The sequence below is a fragment of the Oreochromis niloticus genome, linkage group LG3 (assembly GCF_001858045.2).
Source record: "Oreochromis niloticus isolate F11D_XX linkage group LG3, O_niloticus_UMD_NMBU, whole genome shotgun sequence".
NCBI classification, from domain to species: domain Eukaryota; kingdom Metazoa; phylum Chordata; class Actinopteri; order Cichliformes; family Cichlidae; genus Oreochromis; species Oreochromis niloticus.
Window position 1 is genome coordinate 80,384,798 of NC_031967.2, and position 18,339 is coordinate 80,403,136.

The 18,339-nt window shown below is 39.1% G+C and overlaps 1 protein-coding gene across 1 annotated transcript; it reads right to left on the reverse strand.

Moving 5' to 3' along the window:
- Window positions 1-1,402: 1,402 nt before the first annotated feature.
- Window positions 1,403-18,020, reverse strand: LOC106096783 (NLR family CARD domain-containing protein 3). Its single transcript, XM_074527742.1, has 12 exons — window positions 17,936-18,020; window positions 16,489-16,621; window positions 16,303-16,404; window positions 14,649-14,716; window positions 13,655-13,963; window positions 10,223-12,017; window positions 8,018-8,191; window positions 7,575-7,748; window positions 6,445-6,618; window positions 4,966-5,139; window positions 2,267-2,307; window positions 1,403-1,410 (listed from the first exon to the last, which is right to left on the reverse strand). Exons 2-12 carry the CDS (start codon window positions 16,563-16,565, stop codon window positions 1,403-1,405), a joined length of 3,096 nt encoding a protein of 1,031 aa, XP_074383843.1. The 5' UTR covers window positions 16,566-16,621; window positions 17,936-18,020.
- Window positions 18,021-18,339: the final 319 nt, after the last annotated feature.

Sequence of the window (18,339 nt, forward strand, 5' to 3'; positions counted from 1 at the left end):
ACTTTTAAATACTCTAGGAACAAGAAGTAGGCCTGCAGTGTGAGAGCGAAGTGCTCTAATAGGGTGATATGGTACTACAAGGTCATTAAGATAAGATGGGGCCTGATTATTTAAGACTTTGTATGTGAGGAGCAGGATTTTGAATTCAATTGTGGATTTAACAGGAAGCCAATGAAGGGAAGCCAAAACAGGAGAAATCTGCTCTCTCTTTCTAGTCCCTGTCAGTACTCTTGCTGCAGCATTTTGGATTAGCTGAAGGCTTCTCAGCGAGTTTTTAGGACTTCCTGATAATAGTGAATTACAGTAGTCCAGCCTGGAAGTAATAAATGCATGAACTAGTTTTTCAGCATCACTCTGAGACAGGATATTTCTAATTTTAGAGATGTTGCACAAATGGAAGAAAGCAGTCTTACATGTTTGTTTAATATGTGCGTTGAAGGTTTTGAGTTGAGGATTAGCGTTTTCCCATGTTTTTTTGTTTTTCTAGGGTAGGAGCTCTGCTAAGTTTTGGTTTTGCCTTTTGGTGGGATTTTTTTTGGCACAATCTAACCTAACTGTCCCTTTCTCCCCCACTTTTGTTGAATAAATTTGGGTCATTTGCTTTGTTGCCATTAAACTTTCTGTTTATAACACCTGTACCACGTTTCTTGAGTTGTCGTGTTATCCCCTCCTGCCCTTGAGAAGATGTAATAGTGCGGTTTTACTAAACCTCATGCTGTACAGCAGTGTTCCCAACAATTTTAATGTCAGACCGGTTTAATGTCAGAGACAGACTGGCCTTTAAGGTGTCACGGAAAAATGCAACAAAATAAAATAATACGACAAAGACAAAAACTGTGGTATTTTGTAATTATATTAATAAACGTGAATTAACTGTGTAATTGTCTAACTTTATTCACAGCGTCCTCCTGAAAATGCGCCGACAACATTGAGACTAACATCCCATTTATTTTTTAATTTTTGTATGTATTTTGCTATTTATTTTATTTGATCTTATTTTATTTTACTTTGATTATGCTATTTGTATATGTACAGCACTTTGTGAACCCTAGCTTTATTTTAAAGTGCTTTATAAATAAAGCTGATATGTTATGGTATGGTATGGTAAGATACATCAATTAAAAAGGACAATTTACAAAGTCTGATCTATATCTCTTCTGTACTTATAAATATGAAGACCTCTGAAATCAAAAGAGCTCAATATTAACATTAAGAAAGAGAAACAAACATTTGGATTCAATGGATTTGGGTTTAATGAGCTCAGACTTGTTGAAAATACAGAGGAGCTGGTTGTGAACTAAGCTTCAGACAAACACAACATACTGATATTCACTGTGAAGCTTTGAGTGGAAAAAGACAGAAAAGAAACATGTGGATCCTGGAATAATGAGAGCTTCCATCTTTAAACGACTGAAAAGGAAGAAGTTTACATGGCATCATTTAGAACAGTTTAAAACATCAACTGATTGAATCCATGAATTTGAAAACATGTTTCTGAGTGAAAGAGACAGACATGTACAGACTTAACTATCTGTTCAACAGGCAGGGTGTTTCTCTAACAGGAGGACACTCTTTGCATTTAACTCAGCACAGGGACACTGAGGAACCAGGAGGCCAGACTCTAAACCCAGGATAAAGAGTTTCAGTGAATGTGGTGTTGAAGGTGTGGAGGTGGATCAGAGTGTCAGAGGAGACTCTGTAGAAGGACAGAGTGCCAGCAGGACAGTCCACATACACTGCTACTCTGTTAGAGACAGAGGAGGAGGAGAACGAGATAGATGTTACTTTGTTACTGTGCCAGACACGACAAGGACCATCATCAGAGCAGTACAGACTCCAGGACTGATCATTTCCTCCAAACCAGCAGTCATTACAGTCTCCTTTCCTTCTGATTCTTCTGTAGCTCACAGATATATAAACTTTTCCTCTCCATTCAACCTCCCAGTAACAGCGACCAGTCAGACGATTTCTACACAGCAGCTGATAAAAATAATCAAATCTGTCTGGATGATCAGAATATGACTGAACCTCCTTCACATCTGTCACCTTCCTGTTGTTGTCAGACAGTTTGAGGTTTGTGTGAACTGTGTTTGTGTCGATTGTGAGTTGACAGGAATCTGATGGAGAGAACAAACACAATCCAGCTCCAGTTATTGATCCATCATCTGTTCATTGATTGACACTTTGATGATGTGATAGTTTGAAGATGGTTGAATGTGTGCTGCTTTGTATTCATGAATCACATTAAAAACACACTTACACTTCCTCAGACCTGGTCTCAACCATTGGACTCCAGCAGGCTCCACCCTGAAAGGAGGAGGGGGGTCAGAGCAGCACAGTCAGCATGCACACATGGACATTACATGGCTCTCATACACACACTGTTACACACTGATAAAGGAGCAGTGCAACATTTTCACAAGTTTACTTCAATCCATTCGTGGATCAAACTACTGATGATTTGGACTGATCCTGGATCTGTCACTACACCATTGTATTGAATGGAATATGACTGATTTACACTGTGGCCTACATATATTCTGCTTCTGTTTAGCTGGAAAGGATGCCTCCTACCTTTGCTACCAACTTTTTTTCTCCTCTTGGTTTTAGTGTGGTTACGCTACCTGTACTGTGTATCTACAGTAGATAATGGACAACAAAAATCTGCAACATACTTCAATTGTTTTATGCAGATCATTTATTTAAAAAATGTAAAAATTTAAATCCTATATCTATGCCCATTCCTCACTTAGCTAACAATACTGCTATTCTTGTGCAAGCACCTGTTCTGTCCTGAGCAATAATGTGTTGTTTAATTGTAGCTTTTGGAATTTCAAAGAAAAAACAGGACATAGATCTTATGAATCAAATGAATCTGATTCCTTATTATTTCCTTCTTCAGAGATGATCCTATGTATTGTGTCCCTCCCTTTTAGGCCTTTTATTTCCAAAAGTTCTGTCCATCACTTATCCATTTCATGACCAGATGTGGGCTGCTGGAGCCTATCCCAGGTGACAAAGGCAATTAAAATGATAATTTCCATGACCCGAGTCACTTATCACTACTGTTGATAGTTTTCTTGAGTTACCCAATTCAAATCAACTTTATTTATATTGCACCAATTCAACCAGCTCAGCTCTATGTTTCACAGTGCATGTTTGAAACTGTGTGTGGAGTTAGGAGATACAGGTGAATTTAAGGCAATGTTACTACAAGGTTTTTAAGCTCTGGAAACCCTACAGTCAGCAACCTCCACTTCATTTATCACGTCTCATTTTCTAATTGTGGTTTTCATACCATCATACCACACACCAACACAGGGTCGGGCTGTAGCCTCATTTTTATATTGTTAAATGGTGATTATGAGATGGTGAGTTTCAGATAATTTTACAAAGTAACATGAAAGAAATGTTATAAAGAGTGAAATTAATTAATTTCTCCTAGGAGTAAATAAGTAATGTACTGCTCTATTTTTAATAACCGTGTTCTGTGCAATATGTGTAAAACTCAAATAATACTTATTTGAGTAATGACCAACAAGAAAGTGATGCTTGCACTAAAAGATGGCAGCGCGAGCAGTCGCAGCGGCCCGGCGCTCTCCTCAACTTCACATGGAGAGATGCCAAACTGCCTTTCACTGTTCTTGTAACAGTGACAATAAAAAGCTATTCTATTCTATTCTATTCTAAATGGTTATTGCTGACTTATGTCTCTGAAGTCAGGCTACCGGTCCAGATGGTGTCAACCCCAGAGTCCTGAAGACCAGTGCAGAGCACCTCTGTGGGATTCTGCGGGTGGCTGTAGCTCAGGAGGTAGAGCAGGTCACCTACTGATCGGAAGGTCGGTGGTTCGATCCCTGGCTCCTCCAGTCTGCATGTCAAGTATCCTTGGGCAAGATACTAACCCCAACTTGCTTTCCGATGCATCCATCAGAGTATGAATGCGTATGAATGTTGTTAGAAAGCACTAAGTGTAGATAAAGTGCTTGTGAGATTGGGTGAATGAGGCATGTTGTATAGAGTGCTTTGAGTACTCCATGAGAGTAGAAAAGCGCTATATAAGAATCAGTCCATTCTGCAGGACCTATTCAATCTTAGCCTGATCCAGGAGCAGGGTACAGTATTGTGGAAGACTTCCTGTCATGTTCTGGTACCAAAAAAATACCGATATTAAAGCAGACAGCCCTGTGAGGATCATGTTCTTTGATGAACAAGAAACAGGGATTGACTGTAAGTGTGAATTTTGCTTCCCACCAATCAAATGACCACCTTTGAGCAAGCACTTAGGTACTTGTATATGTAACTATTGATGTCAAAGTTTTTGTTAAGAAAGTGCCATCTTTTTTTGACAATCCGCAATGAAGAGGATGTTTAAATGGTAAATGGCCCTAAGGACCCCAAAGCGCTTTACACATCCAGTCATCCACACATTTACACACTGGTGATGGCAAGCTACATTGTAGCCACAGCCACCCTGGGGCACACTGACAAAGGCGAGGCTGCTGGACACTGGCGCCACCGGGCCCTCTGACCACCACCAGTAAGCAACAGGTGAAGTGTCTTGCCCAAGGACACAACGACCGAGACTGTCCAACCTGGGGCTCGAACCGGCAACCTTCCGATTACAAGGCGAACGCCCAACTTTTCAGCCACGATCAAAGCAGAAGGGGTTGACAACTGCTGGGGGCCAGGGAGCTGCAATTCTGTATTTGCAATTGTATCTGTATTTATTTTAAATATTTACTATAAAGTGTCAGAAAAAAAGTATTTTTTCAATTATAATCTAAGTAGGGGAAACATTTTTATTGTTCAGCTAGACTAGTGTTTCAATTTCAAGCAAAGGAAAAATGTTCTTGCATCTGCAACTACTCATGCCATTTCTGCATGAAACAAACGTGAAGTGAGGTGGGAGGACACAGGAAATGTTTCCAGCTCTTCCTCCTCTAACAGACATTCTCTACATACCTGAGAGTGTCCAGTCTCCAGTGTGGATCCTTCAGTCCAGCCAACAGCACCTTCATTCCGGAGTCGCCTGGATGATTGTAACTCAGGTCCAGCACTCTCAGGTGGGAGGGGTTGGCACTCAGGGCAGAGGCCAGATAACTACAGCCTTCATCTGTGATCAGACAGCCTGACAGTCTGCAGACAAAAAAAGCAGCAATTAGCAGAAGATCACACCAAACATTAATTTTGGAAGGTAAGACAATAGAGAAAGAGCCCTAACAGTCATATGATCTCACATGAGCAGCACTTGTATGAGGGAAATATATAAATAAAATCGAATTGAATTGAATAATTATCAAGATGCTTCTCTGCACAATTAAAATTTGTATTGCTGTATTTGTGACTCACTCTATATCAACATATGTAAAAAAAAAAGAAAAAAAAAAAAAAAAAGAAAAGAAAAAAACGAGAGAGATTTTGCTCTGAATATGGTTATAAGTTAGGTAGAAGCCATAGGTAGAAGCTTCATGTAAGGGTATACCTCAGTATTTTGTGTTTATGTTTTTTTAGGCCGGTTATTCATTGCTTTCTGTGTGACTTGCTCCTCGTTTGCCTTGTTTAATTATCTGTATTTCGGGTTTAGGTTGTCTGGTATTAGGTCCCGTTCAAGCCTGGTCGTGTCCCTCTCCTCTGAATGTCCTGGTCTTGCCTCTGTGTGTTTTCCCCTATTAGGTCAGTCCTGTCTTCATGTTTATCTGCCTGTTCCCCTAGTCATGTGTCTTTGTCCCTTGCTCTCCTGCCTGCTCTCGTCCCTCTGTTTATGTTTTTAGTTTGTCTTCATTTTCTTATCTACTCTTTAGGTTTCCGTTGTCATTCCCATTCACTGTTCTATGATCCACATATAATCTTTATGTTTATTCCCTTGTTCCTTGTCATGTATCTGTGGCTTCCACTGTTGCCTGTTCTTAGTCTCTGTTTCTGTGCTTTACATATTTCCTGTTTTACTTTGACAGTCACTTGTTCCATGTTTACAATGCTCAGTTGTACGTCCCCTATCTTGTCAGTTGATTATGTCCAGCCATGCCCTCCAGCACACAGCCCTTAATACTTCAGGTGTTTGTTTGTAGTTGTGTGGTCTCATAGACACTTTACTGAATGTGCTGCAGTAATATCAATAGGTACTTATCTTTGACTAACCATTCTTGAAATGGTTAAATCTAAAGACACTGATAAAAAAAAAAACAAAAAAAAAAACATTGCACATGGAGTTCCAATAAGGGGAGTACATGTATTGCATGTGCATGTATTTGTAGTATTGTGGCATGACACACGACATATATGGTTTGAGGACATATGAGAATAGCAATGATATTTCTAAAAGTGGTATTTGTAGGACGTTCAAGGTTTGTTAAAAGATGATTTCCTAGGATATACAATTTAGCTGTTTATACATAAAAGTGAGATTTGAAGTTTTTATCAATGGGCAAGTCATATCCTGACCTGAGAATTTCCAGTTTACAATTTGGACTCTCCAAACCAACAGACAGTTTCTTCATGCCTGAATCCTGCAGGTCATTGTTGTTTAGGTGAAACTCTCTCAGACTAGATGATTGGGAGTTGAGAACCGAGGAAAGAGCTTCACAGCTACTTTCTGAGAGGTTACAGCCACTCAGTCTGAAAACAAAAACAAAGGGGAAAAAACCAGTTATATTAATAGACATTCGTGGTGCAGCAAGGAGTTACTGTCCTGGTCCCTGTGCCTCACCAGCTAATCCCGTATTAGGCAACATGTATTTTTGTTGTTTTGCTCTCTCTCTCTCGCTCTTTTTTTGTTTTGCTCTCTCCTGCTGGGGCAGTGCTCATTACGGGCTCCCACCCCTGGCATCTCCACACCTGCTGACTATCCTCGTAATCCCGAGCCCGACTTAAGACGGCAGCACTGTGCTTCTCGACGCTGTATTTTATTGGTGTCAGTCACTCGGTAGTCAGAAAATCTGAATCTGTGAGTTATTTCCATCAGTTCGTCTCTAACTGAAGTTTTTGTGTCCAGATCTTTCCCGGACCCTTCCATGCCTGTCAATAATCCTGAGTGAACAAGTGAACAAGTGTGTGGATTTGTGTGACCCAGCTATTGAGTGAGGAGGGTGATTTGGAGACCTTTTGGAGCACGTTTGATCCCCTTCCTTTCCCTCACGGAACCTGGAGCCCGGGAGCCCGGGACCCCCCCCTCCAGCTCATTCAGTGGGCTGGTTTCAGTCATTATGCAAATATACTGTTATGTCCAGATGAACAGAATCAACTTTTGGAGATCACTTGGTGTTGTTTGTGAGAAAAAAAAACTGCCTTCTCTACAAGAATTCCTGTTCTGCACCTGAGTCTGTTAACTAATCGAGAAGGTTAGTGCATTTGGTAATGTTTAATTTTGTTTGATAACAGGCCAGAATACTCATTGCCTGATGTTAAATGATTCAAAGTTGGGAGCTGACTGTAAAATGCTCAAACATAATTGTACAACAATATGCAGATGAAGTTCACTTAATGAGCTGCATTTGTAGTGGTTATTCCTGTCACTTGACCAAAAAACCCAAAACAAAACAAAAAAAACCCCAGAGAATTTCCTTTGATCTGACCTAAGAATTTCTAGTATACAATGTGATGTGTTGATTCCAACAGAAAGCTTCTTCACGCCGGAATCCTGCAGATTGTTGTCACTCAGGTCAAGCTCTCTCAGACTAGAGGAATGTGAGTTCAGAACTGAGGAAAGAGTCTTACAGCTTCTCTCCGAGAGGTTACAGACATTCAGTCTGAGAAAAAAAGCCAACAAGAAAACAAAAAAATGTTACAGTATATTCATGTTAGAGTGAGGACTTAGCAATACTTCATGTTTGAAGACTGGAATTCTTATTGCCTTGCATTACTTTGGAAATATGAAAGCAGACTATGACTTACAAAAATATGAATGCAAAAAATACAGGCTACAACAACAGAAAATGATCACATTCACTTAATAAGCAGAGATTTTTAACAGTGACTTTTGCTACTTAACAAAACATAGAATATCCTTTGATCTGACCTGAGAGTTTCCAGTTTAGAATGCGGACTCTCTACTCCAACAAAAAGCTTATTCACTCCTGAATCCTGCACATTGTTGTAACTCAGGTCCAGCTCTCTCAGACTAGAGGAATGTAAGTTGAGAACTGAGCACAAAGCTTCGCAGCTTCTTTGTGAGAGACTACAACCACTTAGTCTGAAAAAGAAAAGAAAATCTATGTAGATATATATATTATATTTTCTCTCTGTCTCTCATATATATATATATATATATATATATATATATATATATATATATATATATGTGTATGTGTGTGTGTGTGTGTGTGTGTGTGTGTGTGTATATGTGTATATATGTCTGTATGTTAGTGCCCTTAACCTGATGACATATGTGGTACTTCGTTAATAGTCTTTTATTTATTGTCTTAGTTTTCCTGTTTTTATTGTAAAGCACTTTGGTGTACCGTTGGTCTTTTAAATGTGCTATACAAATAAAGTTGTATTGTATTGTATGTGTGTGTGTATATATATATATATATATATATATACACACATATATACACACACATAGATATAGATATATATATGTGTGTGTGTGTGTGTGTGTGTGTGTGTGTGTGTGTGTGTGTGTTTATTCACAACTATTTCTGTGTAGATTCTGAGTCATGGGTGTCATAATAGTCTAAGGAGCTTGGAGAAAGTCTCTTGAATACATTTCACCTCTCATCTGTGGAGCATCTTTAGCTCTGAAACACACTTCTGTCCCAGCTATTTCGTCCCCGGTGGGAGTTATCCCTTAACAGGGCTGTTAACCCACTATTTGTCAGTTGCCTTAAAACATTCACCAAGGTGTTAAGAAAGGCATGTGGCTCATTATGAACCAGTTTTCGAGTTTGGCGGGGTTTGAAGTACACTGAGTTGGGTGCTTGCAGAAGACTCTCATGAGTTTCTCTGATAAACATTAGGGATGACAATATTCTTCTGTCTGGAGAAGTGGGAATCAAAGAGTAGGTATCGGTCTGTGTGTGTGTTTGACTTGGAATGACTGGAATCAATCATTTCTATCATTTTCATGGGCATGTACATGTCCTGTTAACAAAGAATCAAGCTGGTAAGCTGAGCGGCCAGCAACCTTTGTTGATAGGTTGCACATTGTAGTTAAACTTGTGGTTGCTCAGAGGGGATCGGGATGAGAACAGTGAGTTACACAAGTTGCCCCTGAAAAGCCTGCACCAGTGTGTCTAACAAAAAGTTTAAATAAGTAGTCTGGATGGATGGATGGATGGATGGATCTCATCAATTTAATTCTACATGTGTTAGTGAGAATTTTAAAATGAATGCTTACATTAGCCTCAAGTCAATGTAAAGAAAACAAAACAGGGTTAATGTGAACTCGCTGAGAGAGACAGAGCTAATCTGTCTAAGCCAGTACAAAGGATATTACAATAATCTAATCACATTGATGCAAATGCATCAGCGATTTAAGACGAAAAGACTATAGCTTGCAATATAAAAATGCAAGAAACAGTCTTGTGCAAAAGTTTTAGACAGGTGTGAAAAAATACTGTACGCAAAGACTGCTTCCAGAAATATAAACTATTGTTTATTGGCCCAAATGTATTCTGCAGCAGGGCAATGACTCCAAACATACAACCAAATTCAATTAGAACTAACTTCAGGGTAAAAAAGAACAGGAAGTATTTTAAGTGATAGCATAGCCCCCATGGAGCCCTGATCTCAACATCATCGTGAGATGAGGAAGCCTACATCCATAGAAGATTTTTGGTTAGATCTCCAAGATGTTTGGAACAACCTACCAGCTGAGTTCCTTCAAAACTGTGTCCAACTGTAACTAGAAGAATTGATGCTGTTTTGAAGGCAAAGAGTAGTCACACCAAATATTGTTTTGATTTAGATTTGTCTTTTGTTCATCCACTGCATTTTGTTGGCTGATAGAAATAAATGATCAACACTTTCATTTTTGTAAGCATTCTTTGTTTACAGTATACACTAAGTTTTCAGAAATACACTACGGACAGTACCAAAAGCTATGTTTTGGTACCGACTGTAAAAGTGGAGCTGTAACATTTTGAGTTCAAGCTTTGCTACAAAATTTCCAGGAATATTCTCTAAAGAGAGAAATGAATCATTTGATAGAATAATTCCTCAAATATTCCAATAACTGTTATTTTTTTTAAACTAATGGCACGATCACATATTTGCTTACAGAACTTTGTTGGAGGCTTTCACCACTGGCAACAGCCTCAGAAGAGCCTTCTCTGAAGCAGAGTATTTCTTAAGGTCAAACACATCCAGATCTTTTTCTGATGACAGTAAGATGAAAACCAGGGCTGACCACTGAGCAGGAGAAAGTTTATCTGTGGAGAGACTTCCTGATCTCAGGGACTGTTGGATCTCCTCCATTAGAGAACAATCATTCAGTTCATTCAGACAGTGGAACAGATTGATGCTTTTCTCTGCAGACAGATTCTCACTGAGCTTCTCCTTGATGTACTGCACTGTTTCCTGATTAGTCTGTGAGCTACTTTCTGTCTGTGTCAGCAGGCCTTGCAGGAGAATCTGACTGGTCTGTAGTGAAAGACCCAGGAGGAAGCGGAGGAAGAAGTCCAGGTGTCCATTTGGACTTTGTAAGGCCTTGTTCACAGCACTCTGGTAGAAATCTGTCTCTGCAAATTCTTTGGTCTCAGGCTTCTGGGAGGTTGTTTTTTGTTCTTCCAGCAAATTGACTCCAGAGTTGATGAAGGTCAGATGGACATGAAGAGCAGCCAGAAACTCCTGAACACTCAGATGGATGAAGCAGAACACCTTGTCCTGGTACAGTCCTCTCTCCTCTTTAAAGATCTGTGTGAACACTCCTGAGTACACTGAGGCTGCTCTGATATCGATGCCACACTCTGTCAGGTCTGATTCATAGAAGATCAGGTTTCCTTTCTGCAGCTGATCAAAAGCCAGTTTTCCCAGAGACTCCATCATCTTCCTACTGTCTGGACTCCAGTGTGGATCTGTCTCAGCTCCTCCATCATACTTGATCTTCTTCACTTTGGCCTGGACCACCAAGAAGTGGATGTACATCTCAGTCAGGGTCTTGGGCAGCTGTCCTCCCTCTCTTGCTTTCAGCACATCCTCCAGAACTGTAGCAGTGATCCAGCAGAAGACTGGGATGTGGCACATGATGTGGAGGCTTCGTGATGTCTTGATGTGGGAGATGATCCTGCTGGCCTGCTCCTCATCTCTGAATCTCTTCCTGAAGTACTCCTCCTTCTGTGGATCAGTGAACCCTCTGACCTCTGTCACTCTGTGAACATACTCCGGGGGGATCTGATCAGCTGCTGCAGGTCGTGTGGTTATCCAGATATGAGCATAGGGAAGCAGTTTCCCCCTGATCAGGTTTGTGAGAAGTACATTAACTGCAGTGGGCACTGTAACATCAGTCACACTCTCAGTGTTGTGGAAGTCCAGGGGAGGGCGACACTCATCGAGACCATCAAAGATGAACACAACCTGGAAGTCTTCAAAGCTGCAGATTCCTGCTTCTTTGGTTTCAGTAAAGAAGTGATGAACAAGTTCCACCAAGCTGAACTTTTTCTGTTTTAGCATATTCAGCTCTCTGAAAGTGAATGGAAATATGAACTGGATGTCCTGGTTGGCTTTGTCTTCAGCCCAGTCCAGGGTGTATTTCTGTGTTAAGACTGTTTTCCCAATGCCAGCCACCCCCTTTGTCAGCACTGTTCTGATTGGTTCATTTCTTCCATGTGAGGCTTTAAAGAGGTTTTCCTCTCCGATTGTTGTTTCTGGTCTGTCTAGTTTCCTAGATTCTGCTTCAATCTGTATGACCTCATGTTCATAATTGACCTCTGCAGTCCCTCCCTCTGTGATGTAGAGCTCTGTGTAGATCTGATTCAGAAGGGTTGGGATTCCTGCTTTGGCAATCCCCTCAAACACACACTGGAACTTCTTCTTCAGTGCAGACTTAACTTTAGGTTGACAACTCTGAATGACATCTGTAAAAACAAAAAAACGGGAGAAAAAAAGAACAGTGGTATATAGATGTTTGTACAGATTATTCTGAAATGCAAACTTTATTTCTCATTTCTTTCTCCTTAGATATTGTGAGATTTTTACACATATTACAATAATGTAGAAAAGTAAACTAAATACATTCTTGTAATGATACTGACACTTTGCCAGAATGTCTCAGAGTGAGTCCAAAAGTATTTTTCCATGTCCTCTCCGAATTTTTCCCACAACCATGTTTTTAATTTAGCCACTGCCCGAGCATCCATTCGGCCTGTCAGTATTATTAGCTGCCTCCGAAGTCTCCCGAGCTAAGTAAGCTCGATAGAATTCCTGCTTCAGCCCGATGGTTCCTTGCCCCTCTGGTGTCCACCATCTGGTTTGGGCTTACTACCACAAAAGGTACCAACCACCTTGCAGCAGCAGCAGCTCCGTGCAGCAGTTCAGAAATGGAGGAACAGGAACACAGTCCATCCACATACCTCAACCATTGACTTGGTGGTGTTCCACTTCTTCCATGTACAAGTTGCTTGCTCCTATAGGGTCATGTGATTGTTGGGTTTTTCTTTGCATGTATTATTGTAGGGTCGACCTTACAAGTGAATTGAATTGTGTGTAGCCCTAACTAATGTTCTTCCTCCAGTTGATGCAAAGGAACCACAGATGGGGAAAAATAGGCTCTGTAAATGTCTTCTAAAGGAATTAAAAATACAGTATTTTTCATGCAGTATATTCAGTTTTGCATATATGGTCATTTTTGTCTGTTGTTTTAAACAAATATTTAATCACATTTGGATCACTTTTCAATTGCTATTGTCATTCATTCTAATCTTCTTGCATCAGATCTCTTAAAAGCAGCTTCATGTATTATGATTGCTGATTCATAATTTCAAGTAGTGGTATGAACTCTGTGTTTTTCTGTCTAATTCAGAGTAAGCAGTTATCCCTGCCAGAGAAGATCAGCGGTGAAAAGCTGAAAATGGTGCTTAGTAACAGTTTGCTTCTCCTGACCTGACTAGTCAGTTGCCGCCAGAACAAAAAAACTTGTAAACTAAGATATACATGAATTGATTGGCTGCTAAACAAAAACAAAAAACAAAAAAAAAGGTTAGTGAAATATCCGGATGTATGTGAAATCAACATTTAAGGAACTATTAATTTTAACTAAAGCAAACATTCACCTGATGTCAGGAAACATTTCATTGTGATGGAGGTGAAACACATTTAGGATGAATAGAATAAATTACTACCAAAACTCTTTATTACTACTACTACAAATACTACCAAAACTTGCAACAATATCTTTCTGAATTACGATATAAAAAATGATTTAGAATACATTTTTATGAATTTATATATGGAAAACTAAACTGATTTGTTCTTTTCATATTGTCACAGGGCATCTTTTTCAAATTTTGTTACCTTTCACCATTTAAAAGAAACACATGAAGTCATTCTAATGAGGGTAATTCCATAATTCACATATAATTCACTATACAAATATTAGGCAAATGTATGTTGCAGAAAGAAGTTCTCCTCTCTCTTACATTGAACTATGAGGTTTTACACTCACATCTGATGGAAACTGCAAAGAAACCATTGTGACACAGATGTCTGACCTCACCTTGATGAGCAGATGTATCCGAGTATAAATGCAGCAGAGAGGAGAGAGCTGGATCTTTGGTCTGAAGATGTCTGATCATTTTCTCACAGGCGTTGTTTCCTTTATTCTTCACTTCATCAATGAAGCAGCGAGCCCTCTCTTCTCTGACTCTGATCCTCTTTTCATTTTCTCCAACATCCTCCATCAGTATTGATTCTTTCTCCAAGTCATTCAAAACACAATCTGTCACAAGAGCCTCAACGAGCTGTTTAAGGATTTCTGATGGCACTCTTAAAACAAACTGTGTCTGCATCCTGGCAAGCTTCTCCTCTACAGGAAGAAGAAAGACACAGAAACATGCAACTTATGAACACTTTGATCTTTTAAGGAAATGTAACAAAGACGAATGAAAACATATTGCAACAAGGAAAATACACTTATCATAAAAAATGTCTAGACATCAACAAAAAAAAATGTAGAGATGTGTCAGTGTGTTTAGCTACAACAGTTCTCTCTTGTAAATGAGACAATGACTGTCAACAACCTTCTAACTGTGAGGTAGCAGTGGTAACCACCGTGCCGCCAGAATATGTTTATGATTTTATAAAATGATAGTCTGTACGGCAGTCAGCTCAAACTCAGGGCATTGGTTTTAACTTGCAGGGACATTATTCATCTGAGTAATATGTTCCCATGTTCAAGTACTTTTTTCTGTACTCACAAATGTCTGCAGATATTTTCTTCTTCACTGGCAATTTGTGTCACTTCAAAAATCATTATGATATATGTATTTGATTGACATTTATTTTAAATGAATAAAACTTTTTTACTCTAAATTTAGTCTAAACTTAGTAAAAATCACACAACACCCTGTTTGGAGCTTGTCAGAGTTTCATTAAAAGTCTGATTGATAGAAATCCTAAGATGGTCAAACTTCCACCAGGTTCTTCATGAAAACAATCTGGTTGTTTTAGACTGCAGATAACTTTGACATGTTAAACTACTGGTCTCTTACCTGCTGATGAAGCAGTCAATGCTGGAGGCTCCAGCTGCTTCTCCTGTACTGGTTCCTCTGGTATTAATCTACAAAACCATGATAAAATATTTCCATCTGAAGGAACAGTCGAGAAACAGAAAGTGTCTCATATCATGTTTTAATAAATTTAAGACAGGAGTGTCACACCTATTTTAAGCCACATGATCCAAACATTGCAGTATTTGTAATAAAACTATTTATTTGATGACATCAATGTTGTTGTATTCTTATAAAAATAAGATAAAAAACAGTCTGATATTTCAAATGCTATTTTTTGTCTTCAAAATTCTCCTCTGCTTGCAGGATTTTTTTTTAAATGATCAGAACTGCACCCTGTAACAACAAGTTTGTCTACCAACAAAAACATGAATGACCCATATGCTCCCCAACGTCAGCCAATGCAGCTATCCTCTATTTCAGGGTTGGGGAACTCCAGGCCTCAAGTGCCGGTGTCCTGCAGGTTTTTGATATCACCCTGGGTCAACACACCTGAATCAAATGATAAGTTCATTACCAGGCCTCTGGAGAACTACAAGACATGTTGAGGAGGTAATTTAGCCAGTAAAGGCATTTGTGTTGGATCAAAGACACATCTAAAATGTGCAGGACACTTGAGGACTGGAGTTGCCCACCCCTGCTTTACATGGAGAAAATGGAAAATTAAGCTCTAGTCATCGGTACAGATATATGTATGACGCCTGGGTCAAAAGCAAAGAAATAAAGGCTTTTCACTGAACACATTCACTTTCATCATACCAAGGTATGTTGCTGTTCCTGGACTGTGCTGTACCCACTTAGGAGAATGGGAGCCTCATAATTTTTGCTCTGACTTATTCTGTGAAATTTACAAGGTAGAAACAAGGAAAAAAAAAAAAAAACAATCCGCAGACCTGCATCATAGGAGAGTCATGTGAACAGGACAAAGCTCATTTGAACACCCTGCCTCCAGATCAAGAACATCCAGCATCACCTCCACGGAAACAATACCTCATGTTCCCCATTCAATGACTGGCAAGCTGCACAGACATCTGAAGGGATACAAGGCTATACTAACTTTTTCAGACAGAGATGTGGAGTTGTTCTCATTTTTTTGATGAGAGCCAAATAGTAAGATATCGTAGCTTTGTGCAACGCTTTTTTTTATAAAGGGTAAAAAAAAAACAAAAAACATTTCAGACCAGAAAATTGTTTTTAAATTATTGAATCACCATTTTCTCTCCAGCTAACACAAGCTTCAAGGAATGACACTAAGGTACCTCAATGATGGAAATCAATGAGGGGGAAATTGTTTTACTGTTATTTGTTTAAACAAACAAACAAACAACTTACTAACCCGGACTAGGTTTTATAAGTTATGAGTGTTATTTATGGAACAATGTTATTTTTACTTTACTACAGACTGAACCCCACTAACTTCCTAGAACCCCACACCATTTCTAATGGAAGAAAACATGCACGAGCATCACTTCCTGTTTGCTAAAGTGGATTTTCAGTTGTGTAGAAGCCAAAGGTTTCTTTTCAAGAGACAGTTTAAATGGGATTGAGGGAATGATGTGTTTGCACTGCAGTTTATATCCAACAACATCAATCAGTTAAAACAGCTCCCAAAGAGTTCATGTTGCTAACAGCTCACCTCTCTGCAGCAGATGCCTGCTGGTCTTTAAATTTAATACCTTCATGTTTAGACTGGACACTCTTTAGGGACACAGAGCTGGGTGCAAGTCCAGGTTCGTTCCTGTGAATAATGATGGAGCAGTGATGTGAGTGCTGAGCTGTGACATGAAAAAGAGTCATGGACAGTTAGAGATGGTCATCTCACCTCCGAGCTTTGCTCTGGCTCTTTCTGGCTCTTTTAGAGGGAGGGACTTCCTCCTCCCTGTCCTCACACTCATCCATGCAGCTGAATTTACATCCACATCAGCTCACCAGAATTACAGACATCTAAATCCCATCTAAATAAAACAATGACAGAAAAGCCTAGCTGCAACTTTATTTAGATAACAAACACATTCACAATATATTTTTCAGTAATCTTTGTTTAGATGAACAACTTTCATTTCAAACAATTCTTCGTGACTTTTGTCACTGTTTCATTAGTCTGCATCACGTCTTCAAAAAAGCAACAAGTTAAAAAGAATGTGAACTTTCCTATAAATACAAAAATAAATTTAAGTCTTATTCTTAACAAAAAGAAATCCAGAAACATACCAACAGAGATAAAAAAAAAAAAAGTATGATTCAATAAAAAGTTCAATACTTTTTATTGTTAGTGAGCCTCTTTTTCACTGCAGAGCTTTTCAAAATGTGGTTGCAGGCTTGATACAGCTACTCTCAAGACATGTTCAGTGTTGAACTTAGATCTATAGTTTGTTTTTAGTGAGGCAACATGGGGAACAGAGGCATAATGCCCACAGCTCTCTGTCCTATGAGCAGATGCATAATTCACAAAGTGCTTATTCATTAAATGCGGACCATGCTCTTTCTTTACTCTTTCTCGTTTATTCATGTTACTGAAGTAAACTTTGTAACCAAACTGTTTGGTAACCATAATTCAGAGATCACAAAGGTCTTCACATACAGAACCTAATGAATCCAAAAGCACAAAAAACAAACAAACATATGAACTGTCTTAAAGGTATAAAATATTATAGAGATCTCTACACACAGTCAAGTCACTAAACGTTAATCCTGAGGTTAAAGTAAGCATTAGCTGTCTACTTTGTCTTATTTCATGAGAATCAGAGGTATTTTTTCATTATGCTTGATGTTCTCAGGCAAGGAAACAAACTTCCATGGAAGTTTCCACTAAAAAACGAGAATAACTAGTAAATGTTTTCTAAACCAGTAATTAATTGCAGTTGGCAGTAGATCTTGATGAAACGCTGATGAACAAACACATCATTTTCTCTTTCACACTGTCTGACTCACACCTGAGCAATGAGGCTGTGCAGCATTGTCATATCACACCTGCCCTGCAGCTAAACTGCTGGTATCAGAGTCCAAAGTGCTGTGACTTTAATGGAGAGAAGACGAGTTTCTTTCCAGAAATTAAAACACACACACACACACACACACACACACACACACACACACACAGAGTTTAATCTGTGAACAAATTCAACATAAGCTGTTCATCAAACTACTTGATTCCAGTCAATCAATAATCTCAATAAGAACTGAACATCTTGTCCAGACATTACAGAGCAAAAACAAATAGTAAAGTTCCTAAAGACAAACTGTTAAAGGAGGAAACAAAGCAAACTTACAGTTTCTTCACACAGAGACACCAACAACAAGCTCCACTCCACACCTGGACACTAAAAATAGACACACAGGTAAGCTGCTTACTGGAAGGAGGCGGGACTCCACCTGAAGCAGAACAGGGAGTAGGAGGGGCCAGCAATCAAATTAATTGAACTAAACACTGGAATTCTTCTCTCTTATTTCCTGTTGTATTTGCATTAAGTTTGCATTTAATTTCCTTGTATCTGTGTTCAGATGTGACTGCTGCCTTAAAACTTTTGACTCTCCTGTTCAATGTCCATGTCTACTACAGACCTGTTTGTCTGTCCAAAAGTACATGGAACATTCCAGTGTTATGTTATTTTACTCTTATAAACTAAATTCAATACATCATAGGTCTGATTCTTCAGCAACGTCTTGCAGGTTT

What these genes read in the sequence shown, in the direction of transcription:
- LOC106096783 (XM_074527742.1), bottom strand. Translation starts at nt 16,565, where the DNA reads ATGGATGAGTGTGAGGACAGGGAGGAGGAAGTCCCTCCCTCTAAAAGA. An exon ending in AGCCAGAGCAAAGCTCGGAG is followed by an intron (nt 16,405 to 16,488) that starts GTGAGATGACCA and finishes CATTATTCACAG; the next exon opens with GAACGAACCTGGACTTGCAC. An exon ending in TGGAGACTGGACACTCTCAG is followed by an intron (nt 2,308 to 4,965) that starts GTATGTAGAGAA and finishes TCCTCCTTTCAG; the next exon opens with GGTGGAGCCTGCTGGAGTCC.